The sequence below is a fragment of the Anomaloglossus baeobatrachus genome, chromosome 1 (assembly GCF_048569485.1).
Source record: "Anomaloglossus baeobatrachus isolate aAnoBae1 chromosome 1, aAnoBae1.hap1, whole genome shotgun sequence".
Lineage (NCBI taxonomy): Eukaryota > Metazoa > Chordata > Amphibia > Anura > Aromobatidae > Anomaloglossus > Anomaloglossus baeobatrachus.
In genome coordinates this window covers 98,346,750-98,364,949 of record NC_134353.1, presented here as the reverse complement: position 1 = coordinate 98,364,949, position 18,200 = coordinate 98,346,750, and the positions used below count along the sequence as shown (strand labels likewise).

At 45.4% G+C, this 18,200-nt stretch overlaps 1 protein-coding gene across 2 annotated transcripts in view; it reads left to right on the top strand.

Moving 5' to 3' along the window:
* The first annotated feature begins 662 nt into the window (after window positions 1-662).
* The window catches only part of LGI2 (leucine rich repeat LGI family member 2), a 98,636-nt gene continuing 81,098 nt past the window's right edge, over window positions 663-18,200 (top strand). Inside the window, exons 1-2 of one of the 2 annotated variants that reach the window (XM_075346939.1) lie at window positions 663-1,110; window positions 13,907-13,978. In XM_075346939.1, the coding sequence (XP_075203054.1) occupies window positions 929-1,110; window positions 13,907-13,978 (254 nt within the window). In that variant the 5' untranslated portion in view covers window positions 663-928. The remainder of the gene's footprint in view (window positions 1,111-13,906; window positions 13,979-18,200) is intronic. The other variant, XM_075346938.1, reaches the window with a different exon arrangement.

The following is an 18,200-nucleotide window of genomic DNA, read 5'->3' as shown; positions in this document are numbered from 1 at the left end:
GGATTCCAGATATATTCTTCAGGTGCAGGTGACGAGAGTGGGCGAGAGATTGTATATAGAAGGTGAAGGAAATATTGTTGTCAAGAATAACACCCAGACAGCGATCCTGCGGCCTAGGCGTTATCGTGGTGCTGCATACAGAGAGGGAGATGTCAGGTTAAGAAGGGAGTGTAACTATAGCACATGTGACCGCTGCAAACAATCACTGGGCTCAGTGACTCCTCCAATATAGATGGCATGGGCCGCTAAGCCCAGCGGTTGGTTGTAAATGGTACATCACATAACATTAGACTTTCAATAGCATAAAAATCACATGGAACAAAACCCGTAAAGTAGCATCAAGATTAAGGCCTCATCCATATCCAATGAAAACAGGACCATTTTTCTTTGTTAATTATCAGAATTACCCGCTAGTACAATCCAGCATGGGCCTGTACTGTTAACTCTTCCTTTGCTGCATGACCTAAATTCGATCTGATCTCCCAAAACTAAAATAACATTTGCAACGTGATATTCTTGCCACGGTTTCCCTCCAGCAGTCCCCAGGCAGCTCCGGGTCACTCTGAGTGACAGATCCGTCACGACAACTCTGCACTTGTCCATATAGTCACAACTCTTCAGAGCCTTTGCAAGGTCATCCCTTGATTTGTTCTCATGTTCAACGAAGATCAAGTCTGCTGAAACAGAGCAGGAACCTTTGCTACTTGGGGATTATTTTTAAACTCACCCGAATGAAGTGTTTAATAAATTATTCATTGGAGGGAAGGGAAAAAAACCCAGGCTGCAGCAGAAGTGCTGATGTCAGGAGGCAAGTGCAGTGTAGTATGGTGCAGTCAGAATAAGGAATGCCTGCCAGCCAGCTTCTTCCCAAGCCGCTGTCCTCACTATTTCACAGTGCACACACATACACTCAGCCTGGGGGGTCGGGATGATGGCGCTTAGAATTAAGGAACCCCTGCTCATTTTTATTTTGCTTGGATGTATACAGGACACTGTTCAACTCAAGAAACCGGTGAGATGTCCGTCCACATGCAGCTGCACCAAGGAATCAGTCATTTGTGTCGGTTCTTCCTGGATCCCAAAGACCATCCCCAGCGACATCAGCTCCTTGTAAGTGCAATGTCGGATGCAGAAGTTGTATGAATGAAGAAGGATGTATCCATTCCTAACCAATTTGTAAGAGCTTCTTCTTTTTAAAGGAGAGCTCTACAGTCAGCCTTCAGGTCTTACATCTGTGCCGTCGTATGGTTATTGTGATATTCAGAATGATAGTCGTACATGATGTGCATGCAGAAAAGAAAATGCTTTAGAATTAGGGCAAGTCAGAGAGCCCCAAAGAGCAAGGTCTTCCATACCAGTGTGGCATGTATATAGTGTTTACTCCATGCTTTCCCACCCCATAATTAGTGGTAGGGGGGTTTTGAATGTTAAATTACCTTGGTAGCCTCATTATGCAATCTGGGCGATCCGAAATATCCTTCTTATTAGACATTTATGATAATTCTTCAGACAGTAAAGTGTGAAGCTGATTTTTTCTTTGACTCTCCAACTTCTCATAAAAGTTTTATTCTTAATGTTGCCGGCAGTGCAGTTTATGATGCAGCTTGATTGCAGACCTTTTTTTAGCCTAAAAGATAGAAAAAAAACCCTTCACTTAGCAAATTCGGCCTACGACACTCAGATATGCATTGGAGAATACTTACCTTCCCAAGGCTCTGTTCACACTGATGTTCCACCATTTTTGATTGCAAGAATAATGTAGCATGAATCCGTACTTTTGGCCTCAAGACAATGAAAAAACTCAAAAAAGCCTTTATGGACCTCATTATAAAGTATTAGGATAAACTGGAAACCATTTGATTCAGTTGTTGGATCCGGGACACTGTCATGGCTCCTATTATGACACAAATGTGAACATCGTCCTAAGGCTCCCATACATTTAAGACTAACGTTGGACAATTTCTCCGAAATGTGTATGGGAGCCCTTGGACTATTATTGTCACAGAACACTCTGGCATGTCTGATTTCGGACTGCCGATTTTTGTTTTCTGTAGAGATAAGCCATCACCATAAATGTCTGGCAGGAGCTCTTTCATAGAAAATACATACTGTTAGGCGGTAATAGAAGGGGTTAATGCTGCGCTGCTGTGGTGAAAAGAAAGTCCAAGGATAACTTGATGGTGATTTTATTGTACAACGCGTTTCAGAGATTTCATCTTCTTCATCAGGACTAAATCACAATTTTGTCCAGATGAAAGAGATGGAATCTCCGAAATGCATTGTATAATAAAATCACCATCAAGGTGTCCTTGGATTGTCTTTTCTCAATGGCAGCGGGGCAAGAATAATGCAGCAGGCATTAGTATTTTTGGCCTCAAGACAATGAAAAAACACAAAAGAGTCTTATAGACCCCATTATAAATTATTAGTGTAAACTGGGAACCATTTGATTCAGTTGTTGGATCCGGGACAGTGTCATGACTTTTGTTATGACTGTAAGTGATGACACAAATGTAAACATAGCCTTAAGGCTCCAATTCATGTAAGACTAACATTGGACAACTTCTCCAAAATATGTATGGGAGTCTTTGGATTATTATTGTCACAGAACACTCTGGCATGTTGGATTTCGGACTCCCGATCCTTTTTGTTCTGTAGAGATGTCGCCACCATAAATGTCTGGCAGCAGCTCTTTCATAGAAAATATAGATTGTAAAGTGATAATAGAAGGGGTTAATGCTGCGCTGCTGTGGTGAAAAGAAAGTCCAAGGATACCTCAATGTCGATTTTACTATACCGCGTTTCAGAGATACCATCTCCTTCATCAGGACACAATTGTAACGTGTCCTGAAGAAGGAGAAGGAATCTCCTAAACGCATTGTATAATAAAATCACCATAGAGGTATCCTTGGACTGTCCATGGCAGCGCAGCAGTAACCCCTTCTATTTTCGCTTCACAGTTTGCAGCCACTTGGACCTTTCAAACAAATACAAGTGGTTGTGACTCTCACAATCCCACAAGGGGAGCTTTTTTAAATGTTTCACACCTGTTTTTTTTTTAACCCAGATAAGACCCTATTTGCTATCCTCTGTCTTCCAGTTCGTTTCAGATAGAAAATAAAGGAGCGGAACGAGCTCTTCTGTGTTTGGGCGAGATAGCTTGTTTCGTCTGATAGCCATCTAAAGTATACAGGGACTATAACAGTTTTGTAGGGAATTTTAAATACAGATATAATCAATAGTATATAAGTCTTTATCTCAAAAATATATTACATTTCCACAAAAATTTGTTATTCATTTTTTTGCACACTTAGGCTGTGTTCACACCTGCATTTAGAAACTCCATTTGTCTCTTTGTCCAGGACCAGACACATGAAATGCATTTGAGGTGTGTTTTTCTGTTAAAAAAATAACAATACTTCTGTTTGTGCAACTAATCCATTTTCAACATGAATTCCACTTGGATCTAGAATGGAACCAACAAAACAAAATTCCCGATCTCAGGTGTGAACTCAGCATTTTACATTGATCCATTCTCCTTCATTGCAGCATAATTAAACAGATTTGAACTAGGAAACATACATCCAATAAGGATTGAGTAATGTCAGCCAACCTAGTTGTCAAAAAGATTTTCAAAACCAATAAGAACATGGAAAGACGTTACGTCACACAAAAGATTCCATATTGATGGTCCATGCACATTGCACAGAATGGACCCTATATGGAAACACTCAGTACCATACTCACATCTGAAATCTTAGGCCTCATGCACACTTTGAGTATTAGGTGAGTTTTTTATCTCAGTATTTATAAGTCAAAACGAGGAGTGGAACAATAAGAGGAAAAGTATAATAGAAGCACGGGCACCACTTCTTCCCTTTTAGACCACTCCTGGTTTTGGCTCACAAATACCGAGGTAAAAAACTTACTAAACACTCAACATGTGACCGTGGCCTAACTCTGACATAGATTCTGTTAAAATGAACCTTCAATCATTTGCATTTTTTTTCTTCCTGTTTCTGCAAGATTGATGCATGCCACTCCCAAGGCCCCCTTCACATGTCAGTGAAAAACACACATTTTTTTCACTGATGTGATAAAAGTGCGTATATCCCTCCGTGTGTCGTGATTTTGGCACACGTGTGATCTCCGTGTACTATTCGTGATAATACACGGAGATTAGGACTTATACTCACCTGTCCATGACGCTGCTGTCTGTGGTGCTGATATCTCCCGCTGTCTCCGGCCGCTGCTGTCTCACCGCTGCAGCTCCTTCCAGGTCGGCAGTGCAGTGCATATTCATGAGCATAATTAGCCGGCCTGGAAGCAGAGACTGCAGCGGCTGAAGACAGCATCACTGGAGACTGGTGAGATTTTTATTTTAAATGTACGTGTTTTTTCTGTACGTGTTTCACAGATCACAGCACTGCGTGGTCCGTATGACATCAGAAAAAAATGGGCTTGTCTCTGTGCGGAACACACCGACTCACATATGCGCTGCATGGAAACACGGTCAGTGAGAAATCACTCGTGTGCGCAGATGCATTGATTTTAATGGGTCTGCGTATGTCCGTGATTTTGGTACGTATAAAAACTGTCACATACGTACCAGAATCACTGACGTGTGAAGGGGGCCTAAGACGCCACATTGGAAAATCAGATCTGTAGGCTGCACATATGAACAAAGCCTGACTTTCAGCTCCTGGCTCGTAAAATCCCTGCATCAGAGTGAGATTTTAAGATGTGATGGGCTTGATTTTGGAATTTATAACAATTCACAAAAGCAGTGAAATACCAATGCTGAGCTATAAATCAAGGCCTGTGTAGCATTTCCAAAAAGCAATTCCTGCCAATATGCCAATGCTGCTAGCAAGAGAACATAGCGTGCAATGTGTGAAGATCCTGACTCAGCTCGCAAGTTTATAACCAAACTTTCTCCTGGGGATAGATACAATAAAGAATCGCAAACACAGCCAAACACAATGAGGCGAAATTAAAAATGGCTTTATTATCGCATGGGTACTCGGCATCATGCCTTTTCTTAAGAAAACCTACTTTTATCCTATAAGCAAGTTGCAGTGCCTCTATAATAATGCAGCAAGCTATAATTCATTTTATAAGAGCTGGCCAGTGTCTTATGTCTTATACGTCTCCAGTAAAATCCTTGTCAATCACTATCTCCATAAATGCCACCTTCATTGACTAATAAATGTTAATTAAGGTTTTCCTATAAGATTTTATTGCTGTCCCTTCAGTGTTGGCCCATTATTACTGTCCTTTCAAGTGTTGGCCCATTACTGCTGTCTCTTCAACTGTTGGTCTATAAAGGCCTACCACATGGTGTCCAGATGAGTGTCAACACCAGAGTAACCTAAACAGGAACCTTTCTTTTTTACGTTTTCTATGGTTCGATTTGCTGATTTTTGAAGTTCAGAGATAATTTACTGAATAATAGAGAACAGAGTACGGTATGTGTCCTTCACCACCCTGCACTCACAATGTGGAACCCATCATAAGTTTCCTAATAACTTTGACTGTACATATGTGACGCCCTGGCACCGCCAGGTGGTCACACAAAATAGGCCCCCGCATAACACCTTCCCACACAGGGTTACAAAACCCTAGTTACCGCCCCAGGGTAGGAAAGGCACACCAGTGGGCGGGACCAGGCAGATGGAGAACGCCCACCTAGGGGGTCTGGAGAACCCGAGGCAGGGAAAGCAGTAGTTGAAGAGCAGAGTTGAAAGTTGGAGTTCAATAAGAAAGGAGCGAGACTGGTGGAGTGGAGGAGTTGAAAGGAGAAAGTGAAGTGCGGAGTCAGAAAGGAAAGGCGTCGGGGTTGGAGCCCCGGCGTACTGGCTAGGTGGCAGACGGTGGTCCGTGTCTGTCAGGAGACGGGAAGACTGCTGCTGGAGATCCGAGGTGGACTGGGATGGGGTTGGAGCCCGCCGGTACTGACACCGGAGAACCGATCCGGAAACCGTGCACAGAGGGGGTACTTGGACCCTGAAGCCAGGACCGGAACCAACGGCCTAGCTAATTAACCAATTGAGGGCAGGATTTTAGGTCCTGTCCCAACCGAAGTCCCAAAAGCAGACAACAGCCCACCGTGGGGGATAGGGCATCCGCCAGGGCCCGGTAGTTCCCAAGGGCCAGCGGCAGTGGGCACGGCTCCCAACCAAAGTACCGGGAGCGGACTCCCGTGTTTCACACCGGGAAGTCCACCACACCAAAAACACAGTGCAGAGGAAAGTGACACAGACCATCAGCCCGGGTGTGGGACCAGAATACACCCAACCACGGTGGCCGGCCACCAGCACCTTGGTTTACCATTGGACTTGTGTGATTCATTCAATCGTGAGTAAACTAACATCCCAACATCCCCCGGTCTGACCGGGCGCGCCAGCCCCTGCAATCACCACCCTCAGCACAGAGACACTGGGCCCCGGGGCATCCATCCCTACCCACGGAGGGGTTAACATCCAGCTGCCACCCCATCGCCCCCGGGAGACGCACAACAGCAGCGGTGGTGCCACACTTCACCACACACCGTGGGTGGCGTCACAGACTGTTTACGGCAAATCCCATACAAATACGTCCCCTGTTATTTGAAGTGTCCGCGCGACCCCCGGGTCCGGTAGAATCCCATGAGCCACACTACGGATCCGGATCCGAGCAGCCCGGCTGCTGGCACGGGGGCGGCACACCTCCTGTATACAGCATGCGTCTGTTACTTTTTTTTTTTTTCAGGCATTGTATAATGGTATTATTATTATTCTCCACCTAAGCTGTGCCGCCCCTGCATCACCAGCCGGTCTGCTCGGATCCGGATCCGCGGTGGCTCGAAGGATCTCCGGACCCGGGGTCGGGGTCGTGCGACCACTTGGATAAAAAGGGCGAGTATTTACAGGGGATGATGTGGAAAGTTCGTGACGCCACCCATGGTGTGTGGTAAGGTGGAGTACCACCATTCCAGTTGGGAGTACCCGGTGGCGATGGTGTGGGCATCCAGGTGTTTAACCCCTCCACGGGTAGGGGAAATGCCCCGGGACTCGATGAGGGTGATGGGGAGGTGCCGTTGGGACGGTAAGAGTCACTTGTGTACTGTACTCACTCAGTCCAATAACGCTGACACCGACAACTGTGGTAAACCAAAGTTCTTGACACCGCTGCCGCTGGGAGGGAGCACGCCTGGATCCCGTGCCCATTGGTGTTGCCTGTTAGTCTGTGACCTTTGCCTTGGCACCTTGTCTTCTAGTTGGTCCCTTTAGTGTGAAACTAATCGGGTCCCGCTCCCCAGTAAGGCTAACTGGGGGAGCTTGCTCTCAGGGTTCACGCATTTTCTGAACCGTGTATTGGGAAAGTCCTATCCCCCTCGTTGCGCTAGTACCCCGATTTTGGAGCGGTGGAGAACGGATCTTGAAGGCTCCGTCCTCGTCGGGTAAATTGCCAGGATGCCTGAAGCTACTTCCTGACCTACGGTCCACGTACCTCGCCGTGCCCTGGTCCCTGTTTGGTGATGGCACAAGGCCATCGGCTGTCCTCCTCGACAGTCCGTGCCCCTTGTCACGATCCCCTGCGACCGGGGTTCAGCTCCTACCAGGCCCAGACCAACGTCTGCCACCTAGTAGTTCCAAGTAGCCCAGCTCCGGACCTCCTCTCACTTTGAGAGCTACTTCTGTTCTACTCCTGACACTACTGACCCCCCCCCCCCTTAACCAACCCCCCAAGTGGGTGACCCTATTCCACTCAGGCAGTCCACTGGTGTGTCTGGTGGGGGTGGTGCAGAGTGTTCCTAGGATTTTGATTAGCTTTTTCTTGGCAACACCAAAAATCAGGGACCCGTAACCAAGGAGGAGGTGGATATTGTACAGAAGGGCAGATTGGACAATACCCTGTGACGACCTGATAGGCCAGGACGTCACAAAGCAAACGTGAAAACGTAACTAATGTCAAGAGAGAGTGTAAGGGCTAGGACACACTGCGAGCAAACCATCATATAAAATATCACATTCCACTTGGACCCATGTTACTCTATGGAGCCGTTCCCATCTGTGATTATTTTCTCAGCCCTAATCGGACTGAGAAAACAGTCGCATCATGCTGCATATGGAATCCGATCTGTTTTCATTCGCACCAATACAAGTGAATGGGAATGGGTGCGAGTGAAACATTGCACTGCACTCGGATGACACCGGATTGCAGTGCGATAATTGCATCAGCTGGCAATGGAGGAGATAGGGAGATTAATCCCTCCCTCTCCTCCGCAGAGCCTTCTCCTCTGCAGCTGTGATCTGATCGCAGGATCGGATCACAGGCATGACACTCAGCCTACACTTGCAGCACAGTGGGAGCTGAGGGTTGCATCCGATGCATTCACATCAGATGCCATATGCTCGTGTGGCCCCAGCCTAACAAAGGTAGCAGGCCTGTAATTACTGTCTACATTCTTAGGCCATGTGCCCACGAGAGAAAGTTACTGCGCAATTTGCTGTGGAAAACGTGCGTATTTTCTAGATTTTCCAGATAAATCCGCGGGTTTACACAAGTACAGACACTCCCCATGTTATCCTATGGGATTTGGGGAGTGCTGTATCAATGCTGCGGTATTTGCGGCTGCAAATTTCCCGCAGCCGCACGTACTGCATGTCCATTATTCATGTGGAATTATCTGCTGAATTCCCGCTCCTCCACTATGGAGATATGTAGCGCCCCTGAGATTGGTCGCTACAGGGTATATCATTATATCCTTCCCTGGCAGGTCAAGATGTTAATCTAGTAAGTTCTACACACACCTCACACCACCATACAGCAGGGAGAAGCAGTCACTAGGAAAGGGTTAACAATGTTTTACAGACACAGGAAGTGACTCAGCCAGTTCTTAGCAGACCCAGGTTGCCATAGCAACTTGCAAAAGTGGGGGCTTGAGCAGTTAGGAGTAGAAAACAGTTTCACTTTACCTCAGAATAAGTTGGACAGAGCAGACGCACAGTGGTGCAGCTTCCTGAAGGGGAGGCTGTCAGGCCTTCAGGGAGGCAGAACAGAGCTGTCTGGATGTAACACCGAATAGACAGCTCCACCAAGCTGGGGGCCAGTAACATCTAGAGAGACGAGACCCGACACCTGTAATTGTGGACTAATAGGGAGCAGTCGCCAGAGAGACGGGACTGGGCACAAGAGAGGTTCAGGGCCCTAGTTAGCGTGGCCGAGGTGCGGCAGCAGAGAAGGAGCCTGAGAGAGGGGGACAGAGGTCCGAACCACGAGAGGCCCAGGCTGCCGACCGTGCAGACCGAGACCGGGGAAGAGTACAGAGTTGTGCATGGAGGAGAAAGGCCACAGATTATCAAACCGGATCCAGCCTCTGACCTGCCCGGGAAGCGACCGGAGTCTCTGATGGCGAGGATCAGCACCCGAGGTGTGATACCACCTGAGCCAGTAAATAAAGTGACTGAAACCCGCACCTGGTGATTCTGAGTAACTGCCGCCGCCCTGCGTTCCGGCGTTCCTGTGGACTGCCGCCCCTGTTCTCACCAACCTCCCGGGGTACCCCGCTCCGCCCATGGGGAGCGATACCATCCCGGCTGCCCCGGAGAGAGACTGTGCAGCGGTGGCTAGTTCCTGGCCGCATACCGCGGCTGGCGCTGCGAAGTATCCCCATTCCCCATCCAGTACTGCCCCTGGGAGAGGAATAGTCGCAGAAAGGTTCGGCGGCGGAGGAGGCCGAGACCCCAGCAACACTTCCCAGGGGCCCGTCACCCTCCTTCCATCCCCATCTGTATTGGACACTTGTCCGTTTGCTGTTCTTATTTAACATGTAGCCGACGGGGTCACGAATCCGGGTCAGGCCAGTCACAGCTACCCCAAGGAACCACTGGCCCGGTGATGAGTACCCTAAGGCCCCGTGGACGCTACAGATACAGGGCAGGAATTCTGCACAAAATCCACACTGTTTCCGCAGGTTTACCGCAACAATTCCACAGAAATACCGCAGCAATGGATAGCTATGGATTCCGGGGAGTTGCTGTGTGAACCTGCGGAAATACCTGCAGAAAAGTCCGCAGGTACAATCTTCCGTGGGCACATGGCCTTAGATGTCATACACAAGAATGTGTTACGGCTCGGTCTCGTATGGAGCTATAATAATCTATAATAAGTCATTTGTAGAGGTGCATTAGATCCTAACGTAGCTCCTTATGCCCCTGATTACATTGTTTTTTTTATGTTGAATCTGTACAAAACTGACAAAAAAAAACCAAAACAAAATAAGTTGTGGCGTCCATGCTGTATGGGGTGCAGTCTGATGGAGCTTTCTCCTATACATGAATTGCTTGTATGGTAGCATACCTCTCAAATATGGCATCTGATGAAGCACAGTGTTGTAGGGGTTGCCAACGTAGTTTGAAAAATGATAAAGGTGATGGCAGCTGCTGAGAGCGCGAAGTAACTGAAGAGTAGGAAATGCTAAGGAAACTGATGTGGAAGTAAAAGACTTAATAGACAATTGTTACAGTCGTAGGGAGTGTTCGGCATACTGTGGCTATGGATCTCGTCATTCTAAAAACAAGAAGGGCAATATAAAACTACTCCCACTAAAACGCTTGCACCCCTGCAGGGTGTATGGGAAAAATTACCTGTGACAGCAGGACAAAAGCAAAGAGTACTGATAGCATTGCAGTAGGCTGTAGAAATGGCCAACCTGGAGGAAGAAGTAGCTGAAATCTGTGGAGATGTCCAGCGTAAGGCCAGAGTCACACTTGCAAGAGACTCACGCGAGTCTTGCATCGCATCACCTGGCACAGGCGCACGCTCTGCTGACAGGAGCATGTATTTCTATGCAGCTGAGATGCTCCTTTCCCGAGAGTGAGAGTCCGTGCTGTGTGATGCGATGCAAGACTCGCGTGAGTCTCTTGCAAGTGTAACTCTGGCCTAAGAGAGAGAGCGGTCTTGAATAGGGAACTAAGCCATTAGAGAATAAAAAGACAATCTAAAAATCCTGTGAGACACATCGGAGGCCAGTAATTTTGAGTAGCTGCAGTGTACCCTAACGAGCAATGTCAATATCAAGAGCCTTCCATTGTGAATGTGCCTAAGTGACTTTTATGCCTGCCAATACAGTGCCACTATGTTCTTTTAATGTTGTGTGTAAGTAGTTAACAGGACTTTGTCACTTAAGTTGCTGTGGTCCCATTAGATCGAGTTGTGCTGAAACTGTATAAAGTGATCCCCCATTACTATACGAAGGATGGTTGGAGTCCTGTAGAAGGGTTACTTTGTACATACTGCCTTGTCAGTGATGTAAGTTGACGTTTTTGGGTCCCAATGAGGAATCTCCAACTATCATGGGTCTTTAATATTATTGTTTTTCTTCTATGGGCCAAAAAGACCTTCTGACCCTGTCTAAGCTCCCGGGTCTGGGTGCGACTGCAAACCTTGCAGAGCTCAAAGTGTGTCTTGACCAGGTTTGGTTGAATGTGGCATTCTCTGTGGTAGTAGTCTGGAGTAGGGGTGGTCAGGAGTCCACCTGAAAGTTGCTGACCATGGGGAGCGGGGCGGTAGTCGCGGGAGAGGGATTCCCCCTGGTATGCGCTCCAGGTCCACTTCACAGAAAAAGTGGTGTGGTCCTGGCTGGGTGTGTGGATAGGTGCAGTGCTATTCATACCTTTCAGGAGGTCACATGATAACACTGTTATGGGCAGGCTAGGGCCAGGTTGTGGAGGCAACGAAGACGGAGATTGATAATTCTCTTTGATCAATAGTTCTTTACTATATAGTCTCTGGTTGACAATTATACACAAGACATAGCGAGTACACTTCTTATAGGACATTTCTCTTAGGGTGTGTGCCCACGATCAGTGTTGGCAGCCTTTTGGATACAGTGTGTTTTTGCTGCGTACAAAACGCTGCGTTGTATAATACGAGAATAGTAGATGTGATTTCTAGAAATCTCCTGCCCACTGTGCGTGTACGACCCACCTCAAAAACTGACCTGTGGTGCGGCTTTCTGAGCCTCAAACATGTCAATTCTTTGCTGCAGAGTCGCAAGCGCTCTCCGTGGGGAGAACACAAGTGAGACACCGCAGTGCCCTGAACCCTGATCATGGGTACAAGCAGCTGCGGTCTCCTGCGGAGGAGACTCGAGGCCCCGCAGTTCGTGTCCCGCCACATCTAGGACTCAGCAGGTCCTTATCATGGGTACGTACCCTTACACAGAGCACTGACAGACACATATCCTCCAAGTTCACGTCAGCTGTTATTATCATGGATGTTCCCAGACCTTCTGCCACCCCCCAACTTAGCATAACAGAACGGCACGAGAAGGTCATGCTTTACCACCTGCAGTTCTAGGTCCTCCCAGCCACAGGACGTAACAACGCTCTCAGATCAGCTGCACAAGACTGCAGGACTCATGTCCCAAGCCGTTCCAGCCTGTTACATTTCAGCTGTTATCAATCCAGGGCCTGATACTTTCTAGACTCTACCTACAAGGGCCACATTCGACTTCTTTACCTGTCTCAGGTTTAGTTTACCATTTTGGGTTACAACTATCCTCCGTGTGTCTGTTCATTCTCCCACACTATTCTTGTTCAGTCTCAACGTTGCAGTCTACACATGTCACCCACAGAGTGCGACCAAAACATGACTAGACAGTCTGTTCGTCCATCCTACTCACTAGCCGTAGCCTATCTGAGATCACTCATCTCCTCAGCTTTAGCTCCGCCCCCACAGGCTCTTCCCAACTGTCCACTCACTGGCTGTTGCCAGACAGATTTCACCTTTCACCTACATTACCTCGCACTGCTCTGTACTGCACTTATATATATATATATATATATATATATATATATATATATATTTTACTATTATTTTATTTATTTTGCTTTAAAGGGAACCTGTCACCAGATTTGTCCCTTATGGGCTGCGGCCACCACCAGTGAGCACTTATATGCAGCATTCTAGAATATAGTATATAAGAGCCCAGGCCGCTGTGTATAACGTAAAAAACACCTTTATAATACTCACCTAGGGGTGGTCTGGTCCGATGGGTGTCGGTCCCTCGAAAACCCATCCCAGCAAAGTCTATGAGAATCCTGAAGTGTGCTGTGCCCTCGTTGCAGATTTTTTCCTTGCAGATTTTGGTGCAAAAAAAAAAACTGCACCAAACAATTGACATGTCAATTGTTTCTGTGTTTTTCTCAGCATTTTCCAAAAACTCAATGTATAAAAAAACCACACAAAAATTGCAAAAAAAGTGCTTTTTTTCTGCAGCGTTTTACCTGCAAAGAGATGCAGTTTTAGGTGCAGAAAATCTGCACCTAAATCTGCAATGTGGGAACATGCCCTTAGGGCTCGGTTCCACTTGTGTTTTGCACGGACAAGTGCAATCTGATAAAACATCGGATTGCTCTCACTCTACTGCAAAATTATGGGGAAGTGTCCATCTGCGTTTGATTTCTTATGCTATATCGGCATATTGGCAGCGAGTCTCGGCTCACACACCCCCATACAAGTCTATGGGTGCGTGTGAAACATCGGACTGCACTCACATGTCATCAGAGACAGGCCACGGAGGAGATGGGGAGAAAGTGCTCCCTCCCTCTTCTCTATGGCTGTGATACAATTGCAAGGTCGCATCACAGTCGCATGACCCTCGGCTGACGATCGCTGCAGAGGTTCATTAGCATATCGCTGCTGATGCGCTCACATCGGAAGCTATGCGCAAATGGAACCGTACCGTTACACAGATTTCTGGATTCATAACTTCATTATTTGCTTTTTTCTTTACATTTTAGTGAATAGCAGCCAATATTCTGATACGTTAGTGGTACAGAGGTTTATAATCTCTTTATTCTCTATTACATGCTATAGTCAATCATTTTTTGACTCTTGTTTCCCTTCATTCTTGCAGGAGTTTGGTCAATGGGACGTTTTCTGAGATCAAGGACAGAATGTTTTCTCATCTGCCCTCCCTACAGCTGCTGTGAGTACGGCCCTCCATAACAAAACCTCGACTGTAGCCCCTTTCATTGCTGTTGGTACAGGGTATCATTGCCATGCTGAACACATCACCGCTAACAGTGCTACTCACTGCTCCAATGTGTTTTCCCTTTTACCAAACATCTAGAAAATGTAGTAGGATCTCTGCGAGAATTGTGCTTCTTTGTACATGCACACAGAAGATATCCACTGCTCTCTATATTATTGATTGGAAGGGATCAAAAAAACTGCACTCCTCTCTATAAAACCACAGTGATGTCTCTAAGGGAGCACAGCATGAAACCTTTGCGGTTACTACAATTAACTGCTTTATTAAAAATATATACGATTATATAAAAAGTCTTAAAAAATTAATATTGAATTTTATTACAGTGCGCAAAACATTAAATTATGCAGATATTTAAACATAAATATATATTTTATATATATATATATATATTTATATACACATATATATATACATATATATACAGTATATATAGGTATATATATATATACATATATATATATATATGTATATATATATATATATATATATATATATATATATATATATATATATATATATATATACACACACACCCAGTATATATACATATATATATATATATATATATATACACACACGCACAGACACACACACACACACACACACACACATATATATATATATATATATATGAGTGTGTGTGTCTGTGTGTGTGTGTATATATATATATATATATATATATATATATATATATTTATATATATGTATACGGTGTGTGTGTATATATATATATATATATATATATATATATATATATATATATCTACTTATATAGAGAGATATTATGTATGTATATATATATATATATATATATACTGTATATATCTCAGAATTTACATCAGCAGCCAACACGTGAGAACTATGTTTCTTTTTCTTGTTGAGATTTTGTAGCCAAGCCTGAATATTGGTAGGGGCTGATTTGCTATACATGTAGGTGCAACCTTCGTTGTCAGACCACTCCTTTAGGCTATGTGCGCACTAGAGCAAAATACCCGCGGATTTACCCGCGGATTTGCCGCGGAAATTTCTTGAGAAATGTCTGCAATCTTTGTGCAGACATTTCCCATGAAATTCTATGAGAAAAAAAAAAAGCTGTGCGCACTGGTGCGGATTTTTCTCAAGAAAGTTTCTTGAGAAAAGTTTCTCGAGAAAGTTTCTTGAGAAAATGAACATGTCCATTAAATCCGCAGGTATCCCGCGGATTTCTGCAGTACAGACTGCAAAAATCCGCAGGGAACCACCCGTGGGAAAATCGCGGCAAATCCGCGGTAAATCCGCGGCTAATCCGCGGCTAATCCGCGGCAAATCCGCATGCGGTTTTGCCGCGGATTTTTTCCGGAGGTCAGCAAATCTTCACTCCCAGAAGTTTCTCGAGAAGATTTTCTCGAGAAACTTCACATCTCTAGTGCGCACATAGCCTTAATCACTGTTGTAAATCTGATTTCTGGGATGTTAATTATAATTTCAATTAAAGGGAATCTGTCAAGTTTTTGCTACCACATCTGAGAGCAGTATGATGTAGCGGCAGAGACCCTGATTCCAGCAACGTGGCACTTACTTTGCTGCTTTCTATAGTTTTGATAAAATCGATGTTTTAGCGGCTGTAGTTCTATCAGTTCTCTGAAAGCTGAGCTCTGTATAACTCCGCCCTCATCACTAATTGTCAGCTTTCTGCCTATGCACAGCGCACACAGAAACCAGCCAATCAGTGGTGGCGGCATGGATGGACTACATAGCAGTAGGTTTACTAGTCCTCTAAACTGAGTGCATAATTATTAGGAAATTTGTATTTTTTATTTTATTATCAACTATAGTGCTATTGATCAGTCCAAAAGGTTTTGAAACCTGAATATTTAAGAAAGTAAAAGTTAGTTTTTTTCTTTTTTAGGAGAATATCTACATCTGAAGAATTATTTGAGCAACTATTAGTGTAGAATTAATATAGAAATAAATGAAAAATGTTAATTTTCCCATCTCAATTGTTTATTTTGATCTGTTAAAGTGAGAATAATATCCAAATAACTCAAAATATACGAAAATAAATTTACATTTTCAAAAGAATAAAATATCAGTGACCAATATAGCTGCCCTTCTTTTCAATACCAGTCATGATCCTCCATTCATGGAGTAAATGGAATCTGTCACCAGGTTTTTCCCCTATAAGCTGCGGCCACCACCAGTGTGCTCTTATATACAGCATACTAGAATACTGTATATAAGAGCCCAGGCCGTTCTGTAGAACATAAAAACAGCTTTTATTATACTCACCAAGTCAGTCTTATGGGCATCGCTGGTCTTGGTCCAGCACCTCCTATCATCTTGTGATCGCCATCCTCCTTCTTGGTTGATGTGGATGGCACATCCTACGTCATCCACACAGAGTCCGCCATTGTCCTCCGGCACATGCGCACTTCTCTCTGCCCTATTTTGGACAGACCAAAGTACTGTAATGCGCAGGAGTGGGGAAAGGTCAAAGAACGCATGCACACTACAATACTGTAATCTGACCTTAGCAGGGCAGAGAAAAGTGCATATGTGCAGGAGCGCAATTGCGGCAAGCGATCGCAAGAAGAGAGGAGGTGCCGGACCGAGACGAGCGATGCCCATCAGAGCCGACTGTCCCACAGGTGAGTATAATAAAAGATGTTTTTTTACTTTACATAGATGTTTTTCGTCTGTCTCTCTGCATTATGAGACTAGTGACACATTCAGGACGAGAGTCATTTCCATGCTAGACTCTCAATATTATTTGGATTTCCTTTCCTTCGGCAGTCATAGGATTAATGTCAGTTTTCTTTCCAGCAGCTTCTGAATCCTGGTCAGGTGTTTCTGGTTTGGGACTAATCCTGGTCCCCTCATATACCCTCTGCTGCTAGCAGAGGGTGCCAGTTATTCTTTGCCATTTGGATCCTGGCCCTGGAGGTGGAAGGAGCTGCTCTAACCCTCTGTTGAAGTTCCTGTGGTGAATGCAGTCTTGGTGCTGACTGCAGCAGTTTATCGTTGTGTTTCCCCCTGTCTGTCTTCCTTCCCTGGCGTGTTGTTTTAGTGCAGTGGTGGGGCTAGTGTCCCTTACCTGCCCACTCACTAGCCAGGACTATTGTAGGGTCACTCAAAGCTTCAACTTCCTGTTCAGCAACAAGTGAGGAACCTGTAGGGACTGGCTAGGAGTGCAGGGTACAGCGGCAGGTAAATGGAGGAGGTGTCCATCTTCTCTCTAAGTAGTATCAGGGCCCACCATTGTTAAGGTGTCCCTGGTGAACCTCTTGTTTGTCGTGGTGTTACCCTTGTTAAGTTCTGTGTTTGGCCTCATGCCGGACTTTCCCTCAGTCTGCGTCGTGACAACAGAACGGCCCGGGCAGTTATATACAGTACTCTAGTACTCACTGGTGGTGTTCGCAGCTTATAAGGGAAAAGCCTGGTGACAGGTTACCTTTAATCTGTTGATCAACTTTTTGAGCAGCACCAACCAAAACCTTGCAGACGGTGTTCAGAGAGGTAACTTTTCTCCTTCACCCTAGATTTCCCATTTAAGAAGGGTCAAAAGTTCTCAATAAGGGTTTACGTCAGGGGAGGATGGATCTATGTCATTATTTTTTATCTTTAAGGCCTTTACTGGCAGCCAAGCAGTGGTGAGTAGACTTCTATGCCAGTGGTGGAGAATTGGCCTCCATAAAAATCATGTTTTTTGTGAAAGACTTTTTCCTCTACCACTGCCTGAAGAAAGTGTCTTATAAAAACTGGCAGTAGGTTTGGGAGTTGATTTTAAGTCAATCGTCAACCCAAAAGGTCCAACTAACTAACTTTTAATAATAGCAGCCCATAGCAGTAGACACTTCTACCTTGTTTGTGTCTGAGGTCCCTGCCCGTTACTGATCCAGCCTAGGGCCTATCCATTTGGTCCGTCAAGTGTCATCCTCAAGATGCAGACGTTTTCCTATACCATTGCTTTGACCAAGTGAAAATGAAGTCTATAACTTGGCTGTAAATGTCCAATATATTGTGACGCCCTGGGCAAGCCAGGGGTCACAGGTCACAACATCACATGCACCCCACATTCCCGGCAGGTACACCTAGGCTAACCTAAAATCCTTGTTGCTTTCCTCCAGGGGCTGATGTCCACACCAGGGGGTGGGCCAGGCGGTTGGCTCCGCCCACC